The 22,207-nt window shown below is 36.9% G+C and overlaps 1 protein-coding gene across 10 annotated transcripts in view; it reads left to right on the plus strand.

Annotated features, from left to right (window-relative positions):
• Positions 1-22,207, plus strand: part of LOC123875953 (high affinity cAMP-specific and IBMX-insensitive 3',5'-cyclic phosphodiesterase 8) — a 174,003-nt gene that overhangs the window by 143,715 nt on the left and 8,081 nt on the right. For 6 of the 10 annotated variants that reach the window (XM_045922069.1, XM_045922071.1, XM_045922078.1 and 3 more), the window contains 6 exons: positions 7,224-7,281; positions 16,437-16,604; positions 17,850-18,052; positions 18,647-18,830; positions 20,273-20,449; positions 21,202-21,234. In XM_045922069.1, the coding sequence (XP_045778025.1) occupies positions 7,224-7,281; positions 16,437-16,604; positions 17,850-18,052; positions 18,647-18,830; positions 20,273-20,449; positions 21,202-21,234 (823 nt within the window). The remainder of the gene's footprint in view (positions 1-7,223; positions 7,282-16,436; positions 16,605-17,849; positions 18,053-18,646; positions 18,831-20,272; positions 20,450-21,201; positions 21,235-22,207) is intronic. The other 4 variants (XM_045922070.1, XM_045922074.1, XM_045922076.1 and 1 more) reach the window with 1 other exon arrangement.

The following is a 22,207-nucleotide window of genomic DNA, read 5'->3' on the forward strand; positions in this document are numbered from 1 at the left end:
TTACAGAGGCAATAAGTACTTACAGCAATAAAATTGCAAAGTAATCGATACCTTTGCATATTTTAATGTGGCATTATGTCGATAACCGGGCGTTCCCCAATTTATCTTAACATTACAATGAATAAATTTGTAAAGTGCTACAATAAAGGTTAAAAAACGAGCGTATATAATACATATATTATTATTTTTTTAATTTGGGCCTTCCGACCAAAAGGGTCAAGCTGCCGGGTTTTAATCGGTGCTTACTAAATAGGGTTGCCACCTAAGCATATCAGTTATTTTGTGGCTTAGGTACATCCGTACTCAAATGTGTTGCTCGTAGAGACTTCTGTAGTTCACGCTGCTTGTGATGTATTCTAACGATTTGGCCTTTCAAAGATACAGGCCTTGCTTTCTCGTAACACGCAGCCACTAATACCTAGGTAATATAAATATCTAGTTGTAATATTCTCAATGATCTTCACTCTAATTTCACTGACATTTAATTTCATTACTTGTTTAAAAAATATATTTCAAGATATTAAAAAAGAAATTACAAGTAATTAAAAGTTGCTTCGTAAAAACAAAGATTCAGTCATAAAAGATCCCTCCAATGAAGATAAGATAAATGCTTTAAAGATATTTTAATACTAAACAAAAATTATGTTCTACTTAGGTATAACGTATATAATTTTGAAAACATTCTGAAACAAATACAATTTAAATGCATTTTTAAAATACCTATCAAAATAATGTTAACACGATATTACTTTATCTTTCATGTGTAAAGTTATTCCGAGAGATTTAAAAAAAATCGAAGTGCTAGTCGGACTCGAAGGGTTCCGTGTTATTTCTTGTATGATGAACACAAGAAATAACAGTTTTTTTTTTTAATTTCATGGTGGCCATTTTGTGATCTTTTTATTATTTGTTGTTTATAGCGGCAATAGAAATCCACATACTGGTAAATTTTCAACCTTCTACCTATTACGATTCGAGAGATGCAGCCTGCTGGCAGACAGATGGACGGACATCGGAGGCTTAGTAATAAAGGGTCCTCAACCTTCGGGTACGGATCTCTGAAAATGATAAAATGAGGACACATGCATCAATCTTCAAATCGACATATAATGTTAAAACACTTTCTTTTATCAAGAAGTAACTTGTCACATTTTGTGTTCCACTTATCCAAATTCATTGTACGCTTGTCGTGATAAGATTATTTACCTACGACAGGTCAAGGGACATTTAAATGTACGCAGGGCCCACATTATCTAAACGATTTATCCGTATTTCCTTGTACCATTCACTAAAGAAAGTTAGGGCTGCCACTAATTTTTGTTGTTTAGCTCATTGAACCATTTTATCCAAGGACTTAGATGAGCTAAGCTATGAGAATGCAACGGATCACTGGGTACGTTATTTTTAACCGACTTCCAAAAAGGAGGTGGTTCTTGGTTTGGAGTTTGGAGGTGGACTACGAGTCCTAACTCCTTGACCCTGATGATGCAGGGTACAGCACTCCTAAACTATAGTGACTCAGGAACTGCGGATGGTGAAATATTATTTTAGGTAGCGAGCATAGATCATTGAAATCCTCAATCCTCATGCTGCATATTTCTTGGCCTAAGCACGTATAAAAAAATATTTATATTCGATTATGACCTAGTTATAAGTTAGTTTCGTTAGCTAGGTACTCGTAGGTACTTTGTGCTAGTAGTCAGCGTAAAATCATAGGACATCAAGCGTTCTATGAAATATCTTGCGGAAAAAGTCCACTGCGGGTCGTCCGGCCTACCTAATTTAATGTCGCCTACTTTAAAAATACGAATACCGAACAAAGTCGCGAGTGTGAGTTTGTGTGTTAGTAAGGTATACGAATAAAATATCACACTTACCATCAGGTTAATTTGAACCAGAAGTATTTGTATACCTACAACTAACATAGGTAGGTAGGTATTTGTGTTAACTTTTCCATACAAATCAGTGTGTGTGTATTTAAAAACTTATCAAGCCAACCATTTTATAGACTTTTGAAGTTACACAAGCCAGTGTTTACTTTAAAATTGCGAACAAATACAAAGTCGGCTTTGGAGTTTCCAGCAGCAAAATTGCAAACACGCAGTACGCCAACATCAAAGTCCGCTCGACCGCAGGCACTATTTGACGTGACACGGCTTTGAACTTTGTAACTTTTGAATGCTTTTCACCGTCAATCGGCGTTGACGTCGCGATTTTTCCTTTATTTATTCCGTTTTCAATTTTACAAGCGCTGCTAAAATGGTTGAACTAAAGTACAGTCATTATTTTTTAACCCCCGACCCTAAAAGAGGGGTGTTATAAGTTTGACGTGTGTATCTGTGTATCTATGTGTCGGCATCGTAGCTCCTTAACTAATGAACCGATTTTAATTTAGTTTTTTGTTTGAAAGGTGGCTTGATCGTTGATGAGTGTTCTTAGATATAATCCAAGAAAATCGGTTTAGCCGTTTGAAAGTTATCAGCTCTTTTCTAGTAACCTTTACTTGTCGGGGGTATTATAAATTTTTAATTTACACTTGTATTATTACATAACGACAAGGCCTATTATTTAATTACTAGATGATGTCCGCGACTTCATCCGCGTGTATCTAAATCCAGTGGGAATTCAAGATTTTTGGGATAAAAAGTAGCCTACGTCCGTCTCCAGGGTGCAAGCTATTTCTGTGCCAAATACATGATGCCAGCAACTTTGTTTTTTAGGTTTTTAAAAATCTGGCGTGAATTCTTTACTTTTCCGGGATCAAAAGTTATGCATGCCCTGGGATGCAAGCTATCTCTGTACCAGATTTCGTTAAAATCGGTTAAATGGATATGCCGTGGATAAACCTAGTGGGCTTATGCAGCTAAAGCTCGAAGTCGATGGCTTCAATATGACCATCAAAGGAAACCTAGGCTGGATAGTGGATATCCACTTTGATTAAAGCTTGGTTTTAAGCTTTGTGTTGAAATTTGTATTCCAAACATGTTGTCCTTTACCTCATACTATTGAAGCATGACATTGAAGAAAACAAGCACGAGCATCCAAAGTAATCTACATAATCTTTAACCTATTCTCTATCAACTAGCCTTCTACGAAATGCAAATTTTCCTTTACGCAAATCAAGGTTGCAGAAAATTAATAGGACGTATTGAGGTAGAAACTAGATAAGTCAAGTGTGCAAACAGAGAACTGCCTCCCTGTCTCTAACACCTACAGTTTACACCCCCTTCCTCCTTAGACTTAGATCAAGCTAATCACTTTATAGTATTTCGACACGATGTATTCAACAAGGGGATGAGAGGTACAGTTATAAATTGCACTGCGTTTCGGAATTCATTGAATACCTCTGGGCTTGCTTGTTCCACGATCCATCTTCATCTATTTAGGTCACTTTTCACACACCCAGGTGCGCCATAGTGTTTACTTTCAACCTTATATAAAGTTATAGCTAGCTATACCAGTTGGATTTCACTTCAAAATGTGGAAGTCAATGGTGTCTACGTACTACTTGTACATGAATTGCAATGATGAATATCTTGCAACGCACTATGACGTGACTTCGAATACAAATCACATCTCTGCTCCAAATTATTGGAAAATCCGGCAATGCTTCATCACTATGCGTTCCTATAGATCCTTAAAATTAAATGAATTATTCTTTTTAAGTAACTCTTACTGCAGCAAAATTCCCAGTGCTGTACTTATTACAGATTTTCCGCATTGTCGTAACATCATATTCATCAATAGTTAGTATTTAATGGAGGCATGTCTGAAAGTTCTTTATTTATAACATTCTCAAAAGGTGTGACCTGTAAAGTCTGCCAATCTGTGGTGAATTCGGGCCTAAACTCTTCCCATTCTGAGAGGAGATCTATGCTCAGCTTAGTGGGTCGATAGTGGGTTGAGATTGATAATTATCCTAAGTGATGACGAATGATAAAATATCAAGAAACTGCGTCGCGTCGTCAAAAAATCAGTTTGCAACAAAGCTGTAATCTCAAACTTCTATATCCAAGATATAAAATTAAAAAGGCACATGGCATATAGCGGTACACAGCGGATCTAGGCACCAACAAACGCTACGACCTAATTGCTTGCATTGCAGGTGACTGACTGAAGTCTGAAAGTAAAATGCAAATTGCTTCCACACTCGTTAACTCGTATTACGACTTAAATTATGGCCGACCAGCCATTCAACATGAAATCTTTTTTAACTCAAATACGTACGTAGAAATTTTAACAGGAACAAATAAAATACAAGGTTTTCACAAAAACGTTTACCATCGAGAATATTCAGCTATATTCATATTCAAAACTCGAAACGTGCCATTCATGTCTATGCCATTTACCTAGGTAGTAGGTAGTATAATCTTTTCTAAGTATTTTCCGTACTGAGTATTCAATAGGCGTAGACGATCGTGATGTTACGATGTTTGAATATGAATTCCCGTACAATCCTGAGGGCAAATATTGTGTTTCTTTAATTTGTATAAAAATGTGTAATCTGTGAGATAATACAATATTATCTCGACCTCAATAATATTATGTTTATTTAGTAATAATTATAATTATTAAAATAGGCTTCTTGCAAGTTCTTTTGAAACATTCATTTAAATAATGATACTTTTAGAAACGCACTTGTCTGAGAAGAAGCGTACAATAAAATGGGTTTTCTTTTTGGTAGGTGTACCTCAAAATTTTATCTCATTTAGAAGTTTTTAAATTATTTATCGTGTTCAATTTCATGGGACCCAATTACTAAGACTCCGGCGTCCGTCCGTCTGTCCGTCCGTCCGACCGTCCTTCCGTCCGTCCGTCCGTCATCCGTCCGTTCCTCCACCGTCTATCTGTCAGTAGGTTGTATCCCGTGAACCGTAATAGGTAGAGAGTTGAAAACACAGAATGTCTATTTGTATTGCCGCTATAACAAAAAATTATAAAGATTTCAAAAAGGCCACCAAGAAAATTAAAAAAAATTAAAAAGTGTTATTTCTTGTACGATGGTACGGAACCCTTCGTGTGCGAGTCCGATTCACACGTGACCGTTTTTTAGTATAAAAACATTACGTTTAACGAATGAATGGAACATTTTTACAACAACAAGTGTAAATTAAAAATTTATAACACCCCCGACAAGTGAAGGTTACAGTAACTAACTAGAAAATAGCTGATAACTTTCAAACGGCTGAACCGATTTTCTTTGATTATAGCTAAGAACACTCTCGATCCACAGATACACAGACACACAGATACACACATCAAACTTATAACACCCCTCTTTTTGCGTCGGGGGTTAAAAATAAGATAGGATCGTGTTCTAAATCGAAATAACAGACCACTGAGTTGAATCCGCTGTACTCTGGTCATATTAATTAAATATTATGTTGAAAGCTCTTCGATATTCTGTGTAGTGTATTTTTATAAGAGCATATTTTTTTGATAAGGCTTTTTTGTCTGGAGTTTTGTCGCTCTCGGGCCGTTGAGCTGGAAACCTCATCACCCACGATGTTTGCTTCCAATTTGCTTCCCGTGTTCCTATTATGGATTTCAAAAATGAATAGAGCACCATATTTGGAGTGTAATGTCAAACTTTGGCAAAAATTCGAAATTGTGCTGCTTACCGCATCTCAAAAAGAAAATAGAACCCTTATAGGATCATTTTGTTATCTGTCTGTCTAAAAAATAAGGGTATCAAAATCTATAGGATACTTCCCGTTGACCTAGAATCATGTAATTTGGCAGGTAGGTAGGTCCTATAGCAAAAGAAAAGGAAAAAATCTGAAAACCGTGGATTTATGCTTACATCACAAAAAAAATTAAAATGTTTTCACGAAGAAATAACTAGTTACTAAATCACATATAGATGGCGCTGTCCGTCGTTAACTTGCAGTGTTGCACATAAAAGTGATATCTTTTACGATTATACGGAACCCTACGTGTGCGGGTCCAACTCGCATTTGGCCGGTTATATTCTTATTTATATTTTTTTTTTTTTAAATAAAACAGTAAAATTTAAATCGTTGTTGAAACATGTATGAGGATATTAACGTGAAACATTATATGAAATGTAATTAATTAGGGGTGTCAAGGATAAAATAATTAGTATACGTGCGATGTATTATGTAGTAAGTAAATGGCGTAAACCAACTTAGTTAGTAGATACCGTCCCTAGAGGTTTCTCGGAAATAATTTGCTCCGTGAAATGTATACGAGTGATGTCACAGTCGTTTAGCTGCGAAAGGTATACACATGGCATGTAATTTGGAAATTTATAATTCCTAAATTTTACCTGGACTGGTTATTTTAATATTATCAGATGCTCAGTATTCTGTGATCTCATTAGATTTGTTTATTTAAGTAGTCTAATTGAGGTGTCGTTTTAACATCTCCCGGGCGTTAGTTATATCCCTAAGGGAGTTGGCTAACTCCCGGCCGGCCATTTCGCTGCGACAGACCGATTGTTAAGGTGTGTAAGTGCTAAGATCATAGAGCCGGCACGCAAAAATTAAAGACGTCGTCTCACTGTACCTATACATTTACACTGTGGTTTCCTTGATCGAATAAAATGGATGGCACGTGTAAGATATTTACTCAAAATTACCTACGCATTATCCGTAGACCGTATCCTCTAACAAAGGCTTTAATTCTGATTATTGTGTTATTAAAAGGATATCAGATATCGAAAATTGAAATACGAGAATAATTTAGAAGCCTGACAAACAACACGCGTCGGAAACTGAACGGTAGAGCGTCAGGTTGAACGCGCGCGTACACGTGTACTAGTTGTATTAAAGTACAAGGAAAACCGAGGGCGCACGGCTGCCGACTACAGGAATTTAAACTTATAAGCTGTTGTTGTTTAACACCTTCTACCAGCTGCGTTGGACACTTTCCGTTGCGTTGTTCTGCCTTTCCGTGTTGTGTGACTAAACTCTAAGCCTTAAAAGTATCATCACACTAAATGTATTATAAAGACGGGTGTGCGTGCGTGTGTGTGTGTGTGTTTGTTACTCTTCCGCGTAAAAACTACTGGACGGATTTAGCTGAAATTTTTAATGAAGATAGAATATTCTATCCTGGATTAATACATAAACTACTTTTATCCCGGAAAATTCAAAGAGTTCCCACGGGATTTTGAACACCTAAATCCACGGGGGTGAAGGCGCGAACATCAGCTAGTTTTTTATAAACTGTATGTTTTACACGCATTTTCTTTGTTCCAGTGCGTATCTCAAAGATGATTTCGCCGTACTGCCTTATTTGGAAGCTGGCTTCAACAGGGTAAGTTTGTATTGCCAGTGCCTACTACTGCGTGTAGTGCGTATACAATTAAATACCTATATCTATGTTTAATTAGTCTAGAGAATATTGTTGTAACAATCTGACAAAACATGCGTCGCATTGCATCGGCTCGTTTCGCGTGTTTAAAGTTTGTTTCCGCCTTTGTTACTTCCATGAACTCATTAAAAGCACTCTAAATACTCGGGCTTTTATGCGGTATCTTTCCAAAACTAGTTTCATGGAAATACCTTATCGCCTTTGAGGCCTTTTCACTTTAGTTGAGATGCGTAACGCCATTGAGATAAATAGACCAAGATCAATCCATCAAGCATCAAAAAACGCGCTCATCCAAATGATTACAAAGCTTTCAAATTAATAAACACTTTAGTATTCACAAATGTAATATTTATATTCTTTTCTTGGCACATTTTCATAGCGTTAAACGACATACGACACTATCAGACTATCAGACCCTCTCGGACAAAATAACTGAAAAAATTAAATTATTTGTTTTAAGTAGGATCTATGTTAAGTATAGAGAAAACCTACATGTGCGTTATTATTATAATTCGGTTAGTTTATCTTTTTATTTAGATAGTGATATTAATATAATATGCAGTAATAAATAACCTGAATAGGGCCAATTTACTAACTGACAAAAAGCACGATTAGTCCTCTGTTGTCAGTTCTGTTTAGACTTTTTGCAGGACATCACCACCTCTAGTACATGGCACCTCTCTGCGCAAGGCTTTTAAACTTTGGAATACCATAAATTTTAAGTGAACTAGAAATGAGGAGTTTCGAATTTCAGAGCAATATTTCAAATGTCTTGTCCCAGATGGCTACCGCAACGGTTAACGGCGAATTTAGTCTCTAATTAATCATCACCTCAGGATTGATATGGCTAAGGTCGTAGGCCTGGTGATCGATTTATTAACAGGGCTCTCTCTGTCATGTTACGGTATTGTATTAGTCTGTGTAATATCCTAACGTCATCTGTCACTTGTCACATACTTGTCACTTGTCACCTATCGCTGTCTTGATACAATGTCTGTCTGTGTCGTGTGAATGGAAATAAAAATCAAATCCAAGAGCATCCATGTTTTATTTGTAACACACCAATGAAATATGGTGTCAGAAGTGGGATTATAATGCAGTTAGATTTGAAGACAACGTTATCAATGACATATATTTGATCTTTGAGACTATAATAAGATTTGACTGACTGACTAACTGAACGCTTATGTTCAGGCCATCCGTTGTGACAATATTGAATTATTTGACTTAATGTTTGATCTTGGACTGTAGACTCTTGAATTTCTTTTAATTTCTCTGGACTGACTGACAAATTAGACATTATTATATTGACATGTAAATCTATATCTTGATCAACTTCTGACAAACAAGTTTCACTTAATGCTGCTCTAGACAAAGTATCTGCAATATATAAGTAACGACCAGGCTTGTATACAACAGTTAGATCATACGGCTGCAATCTAAGCATGATTCTTTGCAATCTTGGGGGAATGTCATATAGAGCTTTTTTGAAAAGAGTTATGAGAGGTTTGTGGTCTGTCTCCACTGTTATGTTATGACCATATATGTATTGGTGGTACTTAGTACAACCAAAGAGGACAGCTAGTAGTTCTTTCTCGATCTGTGAGTAGGACTGTTGTATTTTACTTAGAGAAGCAGATGAATATGCAATGGGTTGCTTGTCATGGGATAACACTGCACCCATGGCATCCTTCGATGCGTCTACAGATAAAATTATTTCCTTTTTAGGGTCATAGTATGTTAAGACAGGTGTTGAACAAATAACTTTTTTAATATTATTAAATTGAGACTCATGGTGCTCTGACCAATACCATTCAGTATTTTTTGATAAAAGTGCTCGCAAATGACTTATTTGCTGTGACAAATTTTTAATAAATGGACTAAGATAATTGACCATACCTAGGAATCTTTGAAGATCTGTTATATTTTTAGGACTTGGCATGTTACAAATAGCTTTTACTCTAGACTTATCAACTTGTACACCTTCTTCACTAAATATATGGCCTAAATATTTGACTTCTTTTTGACAAAACACAGACTTTTCTTTGTTAAATTTTACATTAATTTGACGTGCTCTTTCTAAGACTTTTTGTAACCGTTGATTATGTTCTTCTACAGTTCTACCATAAATAAGAAAATCATCCATCATAATTTTAACACCTTCAATATCACCAAATCTTTTTATCATTTCTCTATGAAATATTTCTGGAGCTGCATTAATACCAAAGGGTAACCTAGTGAATCTATATCGTCCAAAAGGTGTAATAAATGTACAGAGCTTAGAAGAAGCTTCTGACAACTTGAGCATCCAATAGCCTTTATTGGCATCTAATGTTGAAAAATACTGAGCTCCAGCAAGACTAGATTTAATTTCATCTAAGGTTGGAAATTGGAAATGTGATCTTAAAATTGACTGATTTAGCTTTCTAGGATCAATACACAGACGTAATTTACCATTCTTTTTTGACGTTAAGACTAGAGCGCTTACCCATTCAGTAGGCTCTTCAACTCGTTGTATGACTCCACTTTTTTCCATAGATTCTAGCTCTTGTTTTAGTGGTTGATGAAGACGGAATGGAACCCTTCTGCATGCCTCTATAGATGGAGTTGCATTAGGCTTCAAGGTTAGTTCGCATTGAAAATCTGTTAGACAACCTAAACCTTCAAACAAGTCCTTATTTGTATCAACTATATCTTGACATGTTAAATTCTGGAAAGAAACACTATTAATTTTTCTTACTAAATTTAAAGTTTTACAGGTATCCCTACCTATAATATTTTGACTTTTCATGTCGACAATATGAAAGTTAACTGTATATGACTTATTTTTATGAATCACTGACAAATTGCATTGACCTACCAGAGGGATAATTTCTCCACTGTATGTAGAAAGTGTGTTCTTACTTTTGTGTATGTTGGAAAGTGGCAGATTTAATGAGTTGTATGTGTGAATGGATAGAATATTTGTGTCTGCTCCAGTGTCTAATAAAAAATTTACCTGTATTTGGTTTATACATAGATCAATATTCCAAGGTTTTGACAAATTCGACTTATCATCCTGTATACAGTAGACCGAACCAACATAAAACAAAGATTCATTATTTACAGACTGATTTTCACAATTGACTACTTTTACTTGATGTGAACGGCAAAACTGAGCGAAATGATTGGACTTATTACACTTTCTGCACTTGACACCTTGAGCTGGGCACTTGAATCTATGTACCTGACCGCACCGACCACATGATGTATTCCTCTGACTTGACGTTGATGGTGTGCGTTGACGTGTTTGCTGTGACTGGTGTCTGGACCTGTTTCTATGGGAAGAGTCTCTGCGACTTGGTGATCTTGACACGCGTCCTATGAAATGTAATGATGCGTCTTCCAATGCTTTTGCTTGTTGTTTAGTAGACTCACAGCGCTTGGCTATGTTTATTGCCTCCTCTAGGGTGTTCGGTTTTTCAATTACAATGAAATATGTCACTCGTTTCATACAATCGTAGTTCCAATTTCATTTGAATATTAAGCAACCAAAGTCCATGAAATTTTGCAGACATATTCTAGAAACTAATATCTGTGTCTGTGGTGTTTTAGATTTTTCTAAAAATATGTAGTTTTAAAATTACAGGGACTCAAAGATTTGTATGAAATTTTTTAAGACCGCGTAACTTTGAAACCGAATATTTTAACAGAAATCTGGAAAACCACAGACATAGCTGATATTAGTTTCTAGAATATGTCTGCAAAATTTCATGGACTTTGGTTGCTTTATATTCAAATGAAATTGGAACTACGATTGTATGAAACGAGTGACGGAGAGAGCCCTCTTAACAAATCTAATAATAATCTTTAATGACTTAAAAGGTAGACTCGAATTCGTAAGGAGGAAGGATATCCTAAATTAAACAAAAACTACTTTAGGATAATTCCTCCCGTTAAGTACCTATGGATCTTCTTCTTCTTCGTAGTAACACTCTGGGCAGAGTGGTCGTGATCATCACCAAGTGACATTTTTCGGGCAGATGTTATACGCCTCACGAGCATTCGCCACTTCACCCTGCTAAAACTATAATATAAATAATAATATTAGGATAAAGCAGTTTAAATTTAGCAAAATAACATAATAAACCCAATTTACAGATAAAGGGAAATGTCTTACAAGATAGCTGCTAGCGAACCATTAATAAAGTCAGCCCTTTTACAGTCAATAAAGGTTTGTGGACTGGCTCCGGGCAGTAAAGACTAAGGGTCGGGCTCTAACAAACCAATACGCTACAAGAACAGAGACATGGGACTATGGGAGAGAATAGGTAGACTACACACATGCTGTACCATCTTATACTTACATAAATAACTTTTTCACGCGACTTCGTCAATGTTAAATTTCGTAGAAACCCTTTGATATTACTCAGATAATAAGTAATTTACGTCCTTTGCGTCGCGCGTCGGTTCGTAGGTTTAGCAAGTCGTTAAAACATAAGATGAGCCGCAATTCGCAGCAGCAATAAATATTGCCTGATTTTCGCCTACAACATTGGGTGGGTTGGGCCAAAGTGGATTCACATTAGGCAGAATATCGAAAAAATGCTTGGGCAAAATTTTTTTATAAACGTAACTTGCCCGTACGGAACGCCTCTCTTTATTATGAAGTTAAACAGACTTTATTATAAATTCCCTCACTATCTAATCTAACTAAAATTACTGTGGCGTCAACAATACACGAGAGTATAGTAGGTAATAGTCTGCAAATTGATCATAATAGCATTATAACAAGGTTGCTGCAAACTTTTATAAGAGAAAAGGATGAGAAAATATTTAAACACCCACATTTACTTACTTTACATAAAGTATTATTATGTAAAGTAAGTAAATGTGGGTGTTTATAAAAGTAATTTATGTATGTATAAAAGGTTCTAAGGACGTAGAAGAAAGATATTTTAAGAGATTCTGGTTTTTGATTCCCTTTAGAACTGTATTGAAGATTGAAGTATTTAATCACTGATCTATAATGCGTACAAAATGAGTTCTCACGCACCATTTCAACTTTAGGTTTCAACTGACATATCAAAGTATGATTTTAGCCCTTATTTTAAAGATGAACCGTACTTTTGACATGCTATTTGACGCGTGAGAACTCTTTTTTGCCCGACTGCGGCAAAGCCAAAAGTAAGGGTTATGATTTTAGCAGTCTATATAATATGTACGTATGTATGTTTATATGTATATATGTCATGTATGTTTGTATCGAGATTCTGTCTATTCCACCGTAGCGCCTAAACTACTGGGCCGATTTTGATGAATGAGGTGTCAATTGATGCGTTCAAAAGGTCCGAGTGACATAGGCTATATTTTATACGAAAAAATTTGACCTACATAATAAAAAGTGTAGATCTCCAAAAGCTTGTATCGAGTGGGATGTCAAATGAAAGAGAAAAAATTCTGAGCTAATGAATATAAATGTACAACAACATTAAAATATACCAAGTGACAGAAAAACAGTTTTACTCTAATATTTCAGCGTTTATTAAGACGACGATCACAGTCGGGTTTTTGTTTGCAACTTTATCTTGTGTACGGAATATACCTACCTCCCTAATTACTTCATCGTTGTCAATAGACAGACTTCCACAGCTGGACAAAGGTCCACGCTCCAAGAGCTACTATCCTGCTGTTTTCCAATGCGAGATCCCCATTCCAGCAACCTTTGGACCCCAACGTTTATTTTTTCCTCTCTCGTCTGGCTTTGCAAAGATTAGCTAATGTCAAGTTCGTAGTTATTTGTAACAAGTTAGTTAAACTATACAAGTATGGACACCGTCTGTGCCGGCGCTTGCCGACACACGCACGGCACGCCCAGAGCGCTTTCCAGTCAGTTTTAACAAAAAAAAAAACACTCCAAAAAGGCAGAGCACGCCCGCCAGCTTACACCAACACAGACGAAGTCACCCCAACGTTTAGTGATTCCCGAATATACTTAGGTTGATATCTATAGAGCGCACTTTGACTTTGCGAGACTTTTTCAGTTAAATCGAGACATATTTATGCCAGCGGTATAACGCTGTCTCGTTGTAACAGTGTCTTAAGTCTGAGCAAAGTCAAAGTGCGTTCTATAAATCTCAGCCTTAGAGCTGAGCTGAGCTAGATTATTTTTACAACTAGGTAGATTACCTACTTATTTTATAGAACTTTTATAAATATTTTATATGTTACAATAAAGACAGGCCCCGCAAACTGGATTTAAATGCGATCGACGCGCGTATTAAATAATGTTATCGGCAATCGCATGCAGTATTTTGTATAGCCGGATGAAAATCGAATAAATGTTGAAAGCGCAATTATCGGGGATAGGAAATGGAATGTCGGACAGGCAGATCTTTAAATTCGTATCCGTTTATCGCCATTTGATGGGGCGTTCGAAGGCTCGAAATGTACTTGTTTTGCGTCAGAAGTTTTATGCGATAAATAATAACTTTTTGATGCGAACCTTCAGGATAAATGTTTTATTACTCGCAAATGTTTGCAAAAATTAGAACTAGACGATCATGTACCTACTGTTAGGAACCTATACTAACAATTTCTTTTGTAAAATTATAAACGTATTTTGGTTTTTAAGCCGTGAAGTTACTGAACAAAAAACCGTCTTCCATTCCAAGTAGGCTTATTATTCTATTCTAATATGTAGATAGGTCGCTATTTAAGACTCTCTTACGTAGCGTATCCTTAGTCCTTCATTAAGAAACAGGCATTTTCTAACCAATATTTATAAATGTAGTGATTTTTGGCAATTCAATTCTGAAAATTGCTTTCATTCAATTCAAAATTCAAGGTGATTGAACTCATTTAACATAGAAGGTTTTCCTTACTTTGAAAGTCTTTTGATAACAAAATCAAAGTTTATTTCGAAGTTTAATAAGTTCGCTTTTTTAAAGATGTATCATATTATTATTTCAAAATTTTATTTATCTTCTTTTAAATAATATTTTGCTTATATTTTATCATGAAATATTTCGTTTCTTGTTATTCTGTTTGATATTGTTATTGCTATTATCATTATCATCATCAACAACAACAACAACCCATTGGCCGGCTCACTACCACTGAGCACGGATCTCCTTCTCAGAATGAGAAAGGTTTGCTCATAGTCCACCACGCTGGTCAACTGCGGATTGGTAAACTTCACACACCTTTGCGAACATTATAGCGAATTCTCAGGCACGCAGGTTTCCTCACGTGTTTTCATTTACCATTAAAGCAAGTGATATTTAATTCCTTTAAACGCACATAAGTCTGAAAAGTTAGAGGTGCGTACCCGGGATTGAACCCCCGACCCTCCGAATAGGAAACCGACGTCTTAAGCACTAGACTATCACCACTCACTTGCTAAATAGTGACAATAATATAATTGAACCATAACGAGTAGTTACTACCACTTCTAGTAGGTACCTATGTTACTAACAAATAGGTATGGATACGTATAGTACTATAACAAGTGTAAATTAAAAATTTATAACACCCCCGACAAGTGAAGGTTACATTAAGAACTAGAAAAGAGCTGATAACTTTCAAACGGCTGAGCCGATTTTCTTGGATTATAGCTAAGAACACTCTCGATCAAGCCACCTTTCAAACAAAAAAACTAAATTAAAATCGGTTCATTAGTTTAGGAGCTACGATGCCACAGACAGATACACAGATACACACGTCAAACTTATAACACCCCTCTTTTTGGGTCGGGGGTTAAAAATATACTGTGGTATGGATTAAAAATTAAAAAATAGATAAAGGAGAATTAAAACCGTTACTTGAAAAATTATTAAGTTGTTTGTGCATTGCAAAGGGTGAAAGACATTTTCAGCTTTCAGCGCCCGAGGCCATTGGGCAAGCCTTTATTGGCTGTAAAAGGGATTGCTCTATTAATGGTATGCCAACGACCATATAGTAATGTACGAGTAAATTGCTTCGTACGTGAAACGATTTTAAGCTCCGACTCTATCGATCCAAACAAAGCGGTTAACCATGCAATTAAGTGTGTTGGTATTTATTTACCTGCGATATAAGTATTTTTAAGGATCTTCGAGTTATGTAATGTTACTTATTTGTATTTTATTTTCATGTTGATGCTTTTGAATCCTTTATTATTTTACTTTGTGAATAATTTCTAATACTTGAATACGATAAACCTTTTAAAGATTCAAAATTAAAATTCAAGATTTTAAAGATTTCAAAATATTTGTACGCCGCTACGGCTAATGTGTTAGACCTATGTAATAACTACAAACATCTTGTAACACACATTATGCAAATAAAGTATTAGTATTACTATAGAGTCTACGTTATATTCTAGTCAGGGTTGGTGTAATTAGCTTGCCATATTTTTAAAGTCACATCAGTAAGAGTAGCTATGACATTATGCTTTTATTCATTTATTTTCATGTTTCTAAATCTATTGCTTTATAACTTTGCGATTAATTTCTAACCCCTGAATATTGAAAGCATCTTGAACATAGAGTATTCCGTTATATTTGCGTCATAAACAGTCACTTAATGTTTAAGAAACTTGAGCACTAACTAAGAGGCGCCTAAATGTCAGGCCGTTAGTCTTACAAGTATACTCTGTCTTATAAGTAAAAGTCTAGACAGACTCTAGGTATTGCCTACTAGAATTACTCTACTAATATTATAAACGCGAAAGTTTGTACCTATGTATGGATAGATGTATGGATGCTTGTTACTCATTCGCGCATAAACTACTGGACGGATTTGGCTGAAATTTGGAATTGAGATAGATTATACCCTGGATCCTTCGTTCTCGTAGATATAGGTTTTTAAAAATCCCTAGGGAACTCTTTGATTTTCTGGGATAAAAAGTATTTCCGTCCCAGTATGTAAACTAACTCCATACCAAATATTTAAAATCGGTTAAACTGTTGGGCCGTGGAAAGCTAGCAGACAGATAGACAGGCAAAAAGACAGACAGACAGCCAGACACACTTTCGCATTTATAATATTAGTATGGATATATCATATATTTATCTTAGTTTTACTAGGTTCATTCAGGGCATTGAACTCAAGTAGTTTTGATTCCTTTTTGATTGCAGGTAATGGTAGAAACGTTAGGGGCGACGGCGTGGTGTGGAGAAATACTGCAAGCCCGCGCGGCCGGCGCGTCCGCAAGGGCGCAAATCGGCGCTGTTGCGGCTCTCGCCGCCGCTGCCGACCGCTGCAGAGACTTAGTCGCCGTTACCGACGACCAGCAGCGGATACTTGTTAGTTTCAAGTTTGTAGTGTTCTATTGTACCTAGTTGTAACTTATTCATCATCATCATCATCAATCCATCGCCTGACCATTGCTGAGCACCAATCTCCTCTCAGACTGAGAAGGGAGTTGGCCGTAATCTTGCGGATTGGCAGAATTCACACAACTTGGAGAACTTTATGGAGGATACAGTTTTCCCCAAGATGTTGTCCTTTACCGTCAAAGCAAGTGCTTCTTAATACGCTCTGAAAATTAAGTGTGCGTTCCCAAAATCGAACCCGAATGAAAGGCTGAACTATTACACTATCGTCGCTTAGCCAGAACAAACTGCTTATAAAATGGGATGGTGTTGTAGAAGTTAGAAGTGGAGACCCTAGGACCATGAGGTCTTAGTGTTAAAAAAAATTAACGAGATATTTCACCGCGATTAATAGTCTCATCTGGTGACAGAAGGGTTGACTCATTTTTTGCGCAAAGGATCAGTTATCTTGGCACCATTCCACGCGGGCACAGTAATTAAATAAGGCTAGATGCTGTAGCCTATAAAAAGTGTAGCCTACGTTAATCCTTGGTTAATCCTTTACTTGTCTGTGAAAGTCCCGTCAAAATAGGTTCAGCCATTCCGAAGATTAGCCCGTTACAAGACAGTCACTTCAATTTTATTTATTAGTATAGATTTCCTACTAGTTCAGTTAGCAGTAAACCACAATAGACAGACGCATATCATTCACTCAAGTTATTAAATTTTCCTCCATGTCTGGGAACATGAGTTCCGAGAGGAAAATATACTGACCTAAATGAAAAGTGATAGCAAAGCACTTCATACGGACTTGTGAGTTATCGATGACCCTTGTTGCATCTGCTGGACGATGATAAAATGGGGGATCAATTAATTCTCCGGAACATCCTGTAATTCGCAGATAATCTGGCAACTCAATTACGATATTAATTAAAGTCGTCGTTTTAATTTATTCAGGGGACCTGTCTACTTTTATACAACTGTCCAGAAAAAGGAGTGTAGATAATAATTTCAGGCTTCATGTATGTATGTATGTGAGTTTCTTTATTCCATAACTCCTAAATTCCAGAACAGATTAAGATTATGGGTGTCACTACAAAAAAAAATATACTTAGTAAAAATTAATATGGTATGGCACCATTTTCAAATGTGTTTTTTTTTTTTAATTTTCAGTTCGTTTTTGGCTGGGCAGTCGTGTTTTTTTAATTTTTTAATTATGACTTATGTTTCCTATAGCTTACAAACAAATCGTGGTGCCGGGTAGTGGGATGGAGGCCAGAAGATGGTCCACGACCACTGACTGATCAGTTAAGTGGGGAAGCGCTTCGGTTAGCAGCGAGTGGGGTTCGAGATTGGGAAGCGCCGGTTATGCTGCGACGGAGAGCCGCCCCCGACTCAGTGTTGCTGCCTTGCCGTGGTTCTTCCGTAGCTTTAGGCAGGCAAGTTGTTAGTTTTAAACCGTAACTACCCAATATTTATATATAATGCTAGTGTCGCTTTTTCATCAAGTTTCAAGTCACAATTGTACCTACTATTTATGTAAGTTTTCATTTCAAAAACCTAAATCCATCTGGAAGAAGTCGCGGGCAATACCTATTTGATATAGAGGTGATTTGCGGGACAGGTAAAGGTACCTAGGTTACTTTTTATTCCGGAAAATCAATGAGTTCCAACGGCATTTTAAAAACCTAAATTTAAGAAGTCGCGGACATCAGCTAGTCTCTCTATAGTAAATATACTTAGGAACACAAATGAATCTCTGATGTGGCTTGGCTTCCACTAGATTTATCAGACCTTCAATGGGAGCATGCATTCATGAAGAACTTTTTAATTCTTGGCATATCGACATTTTCAATCGATGTTTCGAAATATTTAAAATGTAGGTAGTATAGCGCCTGTTTTATTTTTAGGAGAGTAGAGAATCATCTTTTAGCCCTCGTAAATTTATCGTTTTTTTAAATCTCTTCTTTTTAACCGACTTCCAAAAAAAAAGGAGGAGGTTCTCAATTCGTCGGAATCTTTTTTTTTTACAGGAGCACGTCACACGTAGTTTTTGTGTGCGAGCCAAGTAACTCAATGGACAGTGATCGAGCTCGAGGCTCACTGCATTCAATACGACGCGGCTCGCTCGATGTGCGCTCGGTTGCCTCGGACGGACTACGTAGAACGTCATTGGCTAAGCTACAGGGACTACCATTAGAAGCACCTATTACTAAGGTAAATTGTTGTTTTAGTATGCAAGCCAAGTAACTCGTTGGATAGTGTTCGAGCGCACGGCTCGCTGTATTTAATACGACAAGGCTCGCTCCATGTACTCTTTAGAATCGGATGACTGCGTAAAACGTCATTGTGTAAGCTACAGGGGCTACCATTGGAAGCATCTATTACTAAGGTTTTTTGTATGTATGTAAGCCAAGTAATGGGCCAAGTAACTCTTCCAAATGCAAGTAACTCACTGGACAGTGATCGAGCGAGTGGCTCGCTGCAGCTCGCTCGACGTACGAGTAACTATGTACGCTCGGTTGCCTCGGATGGACTGCAGAGAACGTCATTGGCTAAGCTACAGGGACTACCTTTAGAAGCCCCTATTACTTAGTTATGTTGGATACGGTGTGTGCACAATAACCTACAGAGAAAGCGATTTTCCGCCTCACTGCTCACCTCCCCGCGTGTACCCGTGCTATACAGTGAATAACCACTTCTTAAAATTGCATTAGATATTTTACTGAGTATTTTTGCGCACTGAGTTGTGACGTTACCGCAAGCTCAGATCTTGAATTATCAATAAGGCGGCTGCGTTATCTCAAGGCGGTTCTCCACCGAAGAAAAATTGCCAACTTTTGTTACCAACACGTGTTGACAACACAAAAGTTGCCAATTTTTCTATGTTGGAGACGAAGCTTTACATGCCACGTAGAACATTCACTGAAGGAAGTAATGGATTTTCTATGAATAAGCTGAGCTATCCACGTTTGAGAAATCATTGTGCTCCAACCTGAGAAATACAAAGATTATTGGAGAGGGTATGTGAAACAATTCAGGGAGAGGATTAAGGGATGGGGTGAATACAAAAGATCCAGAATTAGGGTCGAATTACCATTACAATGTTGCCGGTCCACATTATACTCGTATCTGTGTAGGTTCACTCGCAGAATTTATCGTTTTCAACGTTCCTATACCTACTTATCCCTTTCCCTAACTGTAATAAAAATAGAATTGTATAAGGTCACGTATCTTTCGGTCCTTATGTTACAGCGTATTTAGTGAATAATATAATTTATTTATGTTTCCCAGAAATATTGATCTGGAAGTTCCGGGTGTGTAGACACAAACATTTTTACGCACCATACATTATTGTTATCTCATTGATTTAGAACCGTTGGGCACTGCAAAACATAGATTGAAAAGATTTTTAAATTCCATGGTCTTGAGTCTTGACAGCCGTGTTTTTCCAAACGGCTCCTGTTACTCTGAAATCATCTATCCCACTAGTAGGAGGTATACCAGCACTGCGTCATCACTATTTCAGCGACCATGGTACCCCAACGGTGATTCGAGCTTTATACCGCGCACATTCCAACTCTAATTCCTAAATAAATCTCCTCATACCTGATTGGATTACCTCTTAACCTAATAATAAATCAATTACTATTTTCCAGGTGATATCCCTCCTCTCAACGGCGACAGAGGGCGCACCCCCATCAACGGTGGCGTGTATAGAACGAGCTGTCGACATGTTACGCACTTCGGAGCTCTACTCACCTCAGATGCGAGAAGACCCTAGGATGAGAGCTGAGGATCCCATCGCTACTGACCTTATAGGAGCTTTGCTGTCGGTAAGTAGCTTTAAATCAAAAAATTATAGTAAACGCCGCATAAACTGCGTCGCAAAAATTCACGACTTGATTTCATCGCAAGTTTTTTGCGATTCATTAAGACAGAAAATCGCTTGCACTAAATCGCGCAGTAGGTAGGTATGCTTGTAAATTCTAAATAAATTACCCACCCATAGGGCGCGAAGATGATGAACAGATCTTTTGCAATTTACCCTGGAACCCTGATTCTCGAAATCCTTTGCGTCTTCAAAACTGACACCTCACCATCCCAGTGTTGAGCTAATTTATAGCGAAAGCAAGTAACCGAAGTAAGCAAACGACTAAACGACAGTCCGTGGTGGTGAAAAATTTCATACAAAACATACAAATCATGGAACTATACAAAGCAAACGATAATTTAAATACTGCCCCATGGCTACCCCTTGCATCTTAAATATAATGTCCTAGTTCTATTTATATCTATTGTCTACTCTGGCACTTATCTAAACTTCATATCCATGAGGTTGACTTGACCTGACCTTATGAGTCTATGGTGGAAAGCACAAAGCTAAACTAGTTATGGTAGCTTTATGTAACGTCCTAATAATATTAGATACATACCTAGTTCTGAATATAGGTATATTATTGTTATCGTAGGGGTTGCCAGGTATGAGTATCGTTTATTTATAGACAGAGTATATTACTGTAGCAATATACAGCACTAACAATAAATTGTTATTTATTTGTTCATGATCCTCTTCAACCTGGGAAAGCGGGAGCAAGTGAACGCAAACCTTATTTATATGGTAGGAGGTTTGAAATTACAACGTCTACTGTGAACGTCCCTTTAGTTCTTTCTCTCTGACTGCCTTGTTTGGTCACACCTTCAGACGAAAATGCGCGCTGCAAGCTTAAGTTTGCTAATATGAAAAGGATTCATTTTGATTCTTAGGTTAGCTTAAACATTAAACATTGGCAATTAAAATCGGATGAGAAATATTTCAACGTCTCTTCGACCAAAATTTAGTCTATGATTAACAAAAAGCAAAAATTGTAAAAGAATAAACAAGTTATTCATTATTAAAATAAAATAAATTAATATTGAAAGGAGCTTATATTAAGATTAGAAGGATTGTTTCCACAAACGGCCGTGTGCTACGACTCCATTATTTTCATTCTAAGAGCTGCGATTTTAATGTAAGGTAGGTACTATAAAACATTCGCCGAATTAAGTTCGATTGCATCGCCGTGCTCTCGTCGCAAAACCATTTCTCGTCGAGTAACCATAAAGTGTGTCGTTATCACAGACAGGGGCATACATACAGTCTGTATTCCGTTATCTAGATTCTAGACGCACGAAATACTCAACCGTGTGAAATATCAATCGTTCCATGGAGTTTCTGGCTGGCTGCATTTCTGGGGCTTTATTAAATACTCCAAGAGCTGTGATTTTATTATAAGGTAGAGTCGCATTTTCGCCGAATAAAGTGCGATACCAAACCACTCGTCGAATCACCATAAAGTTGTTGTTATCATGACGGGCAATAACATACATTCATAGTCTGCATTCCGTTATCTAGATTCTAGACACACGAAATTTCGACCATATGAAATATCAATCGTTAAATAGTTTCTGGCTGGCTGCATTTTTGGGGCTTTATTAATTAGTGTAGCACTTTTTAGGGTTCCGTACCTCAAAAGGAAAAACGGAAACCTTATAAGATCACTTTGTTGTCTGTCTGTCTGTCCGTCGTGTCTGTCAAGAAACCTATAGAGTAC

The sequence above is a fragment of the Maniola jurtina genome, chromosome 20 (assembly GCF_905333055.1).
Source record: "Maniola jurtina chromosome 20, ilManJurt1.1, whole genome shotgun sequence".
Lineage (NCBI taxonomy): Eukaryota > Metazoa > Arthropoda > Insecta > Lepidoptera > Nymphalidae > Maniola > Maniola jurtina.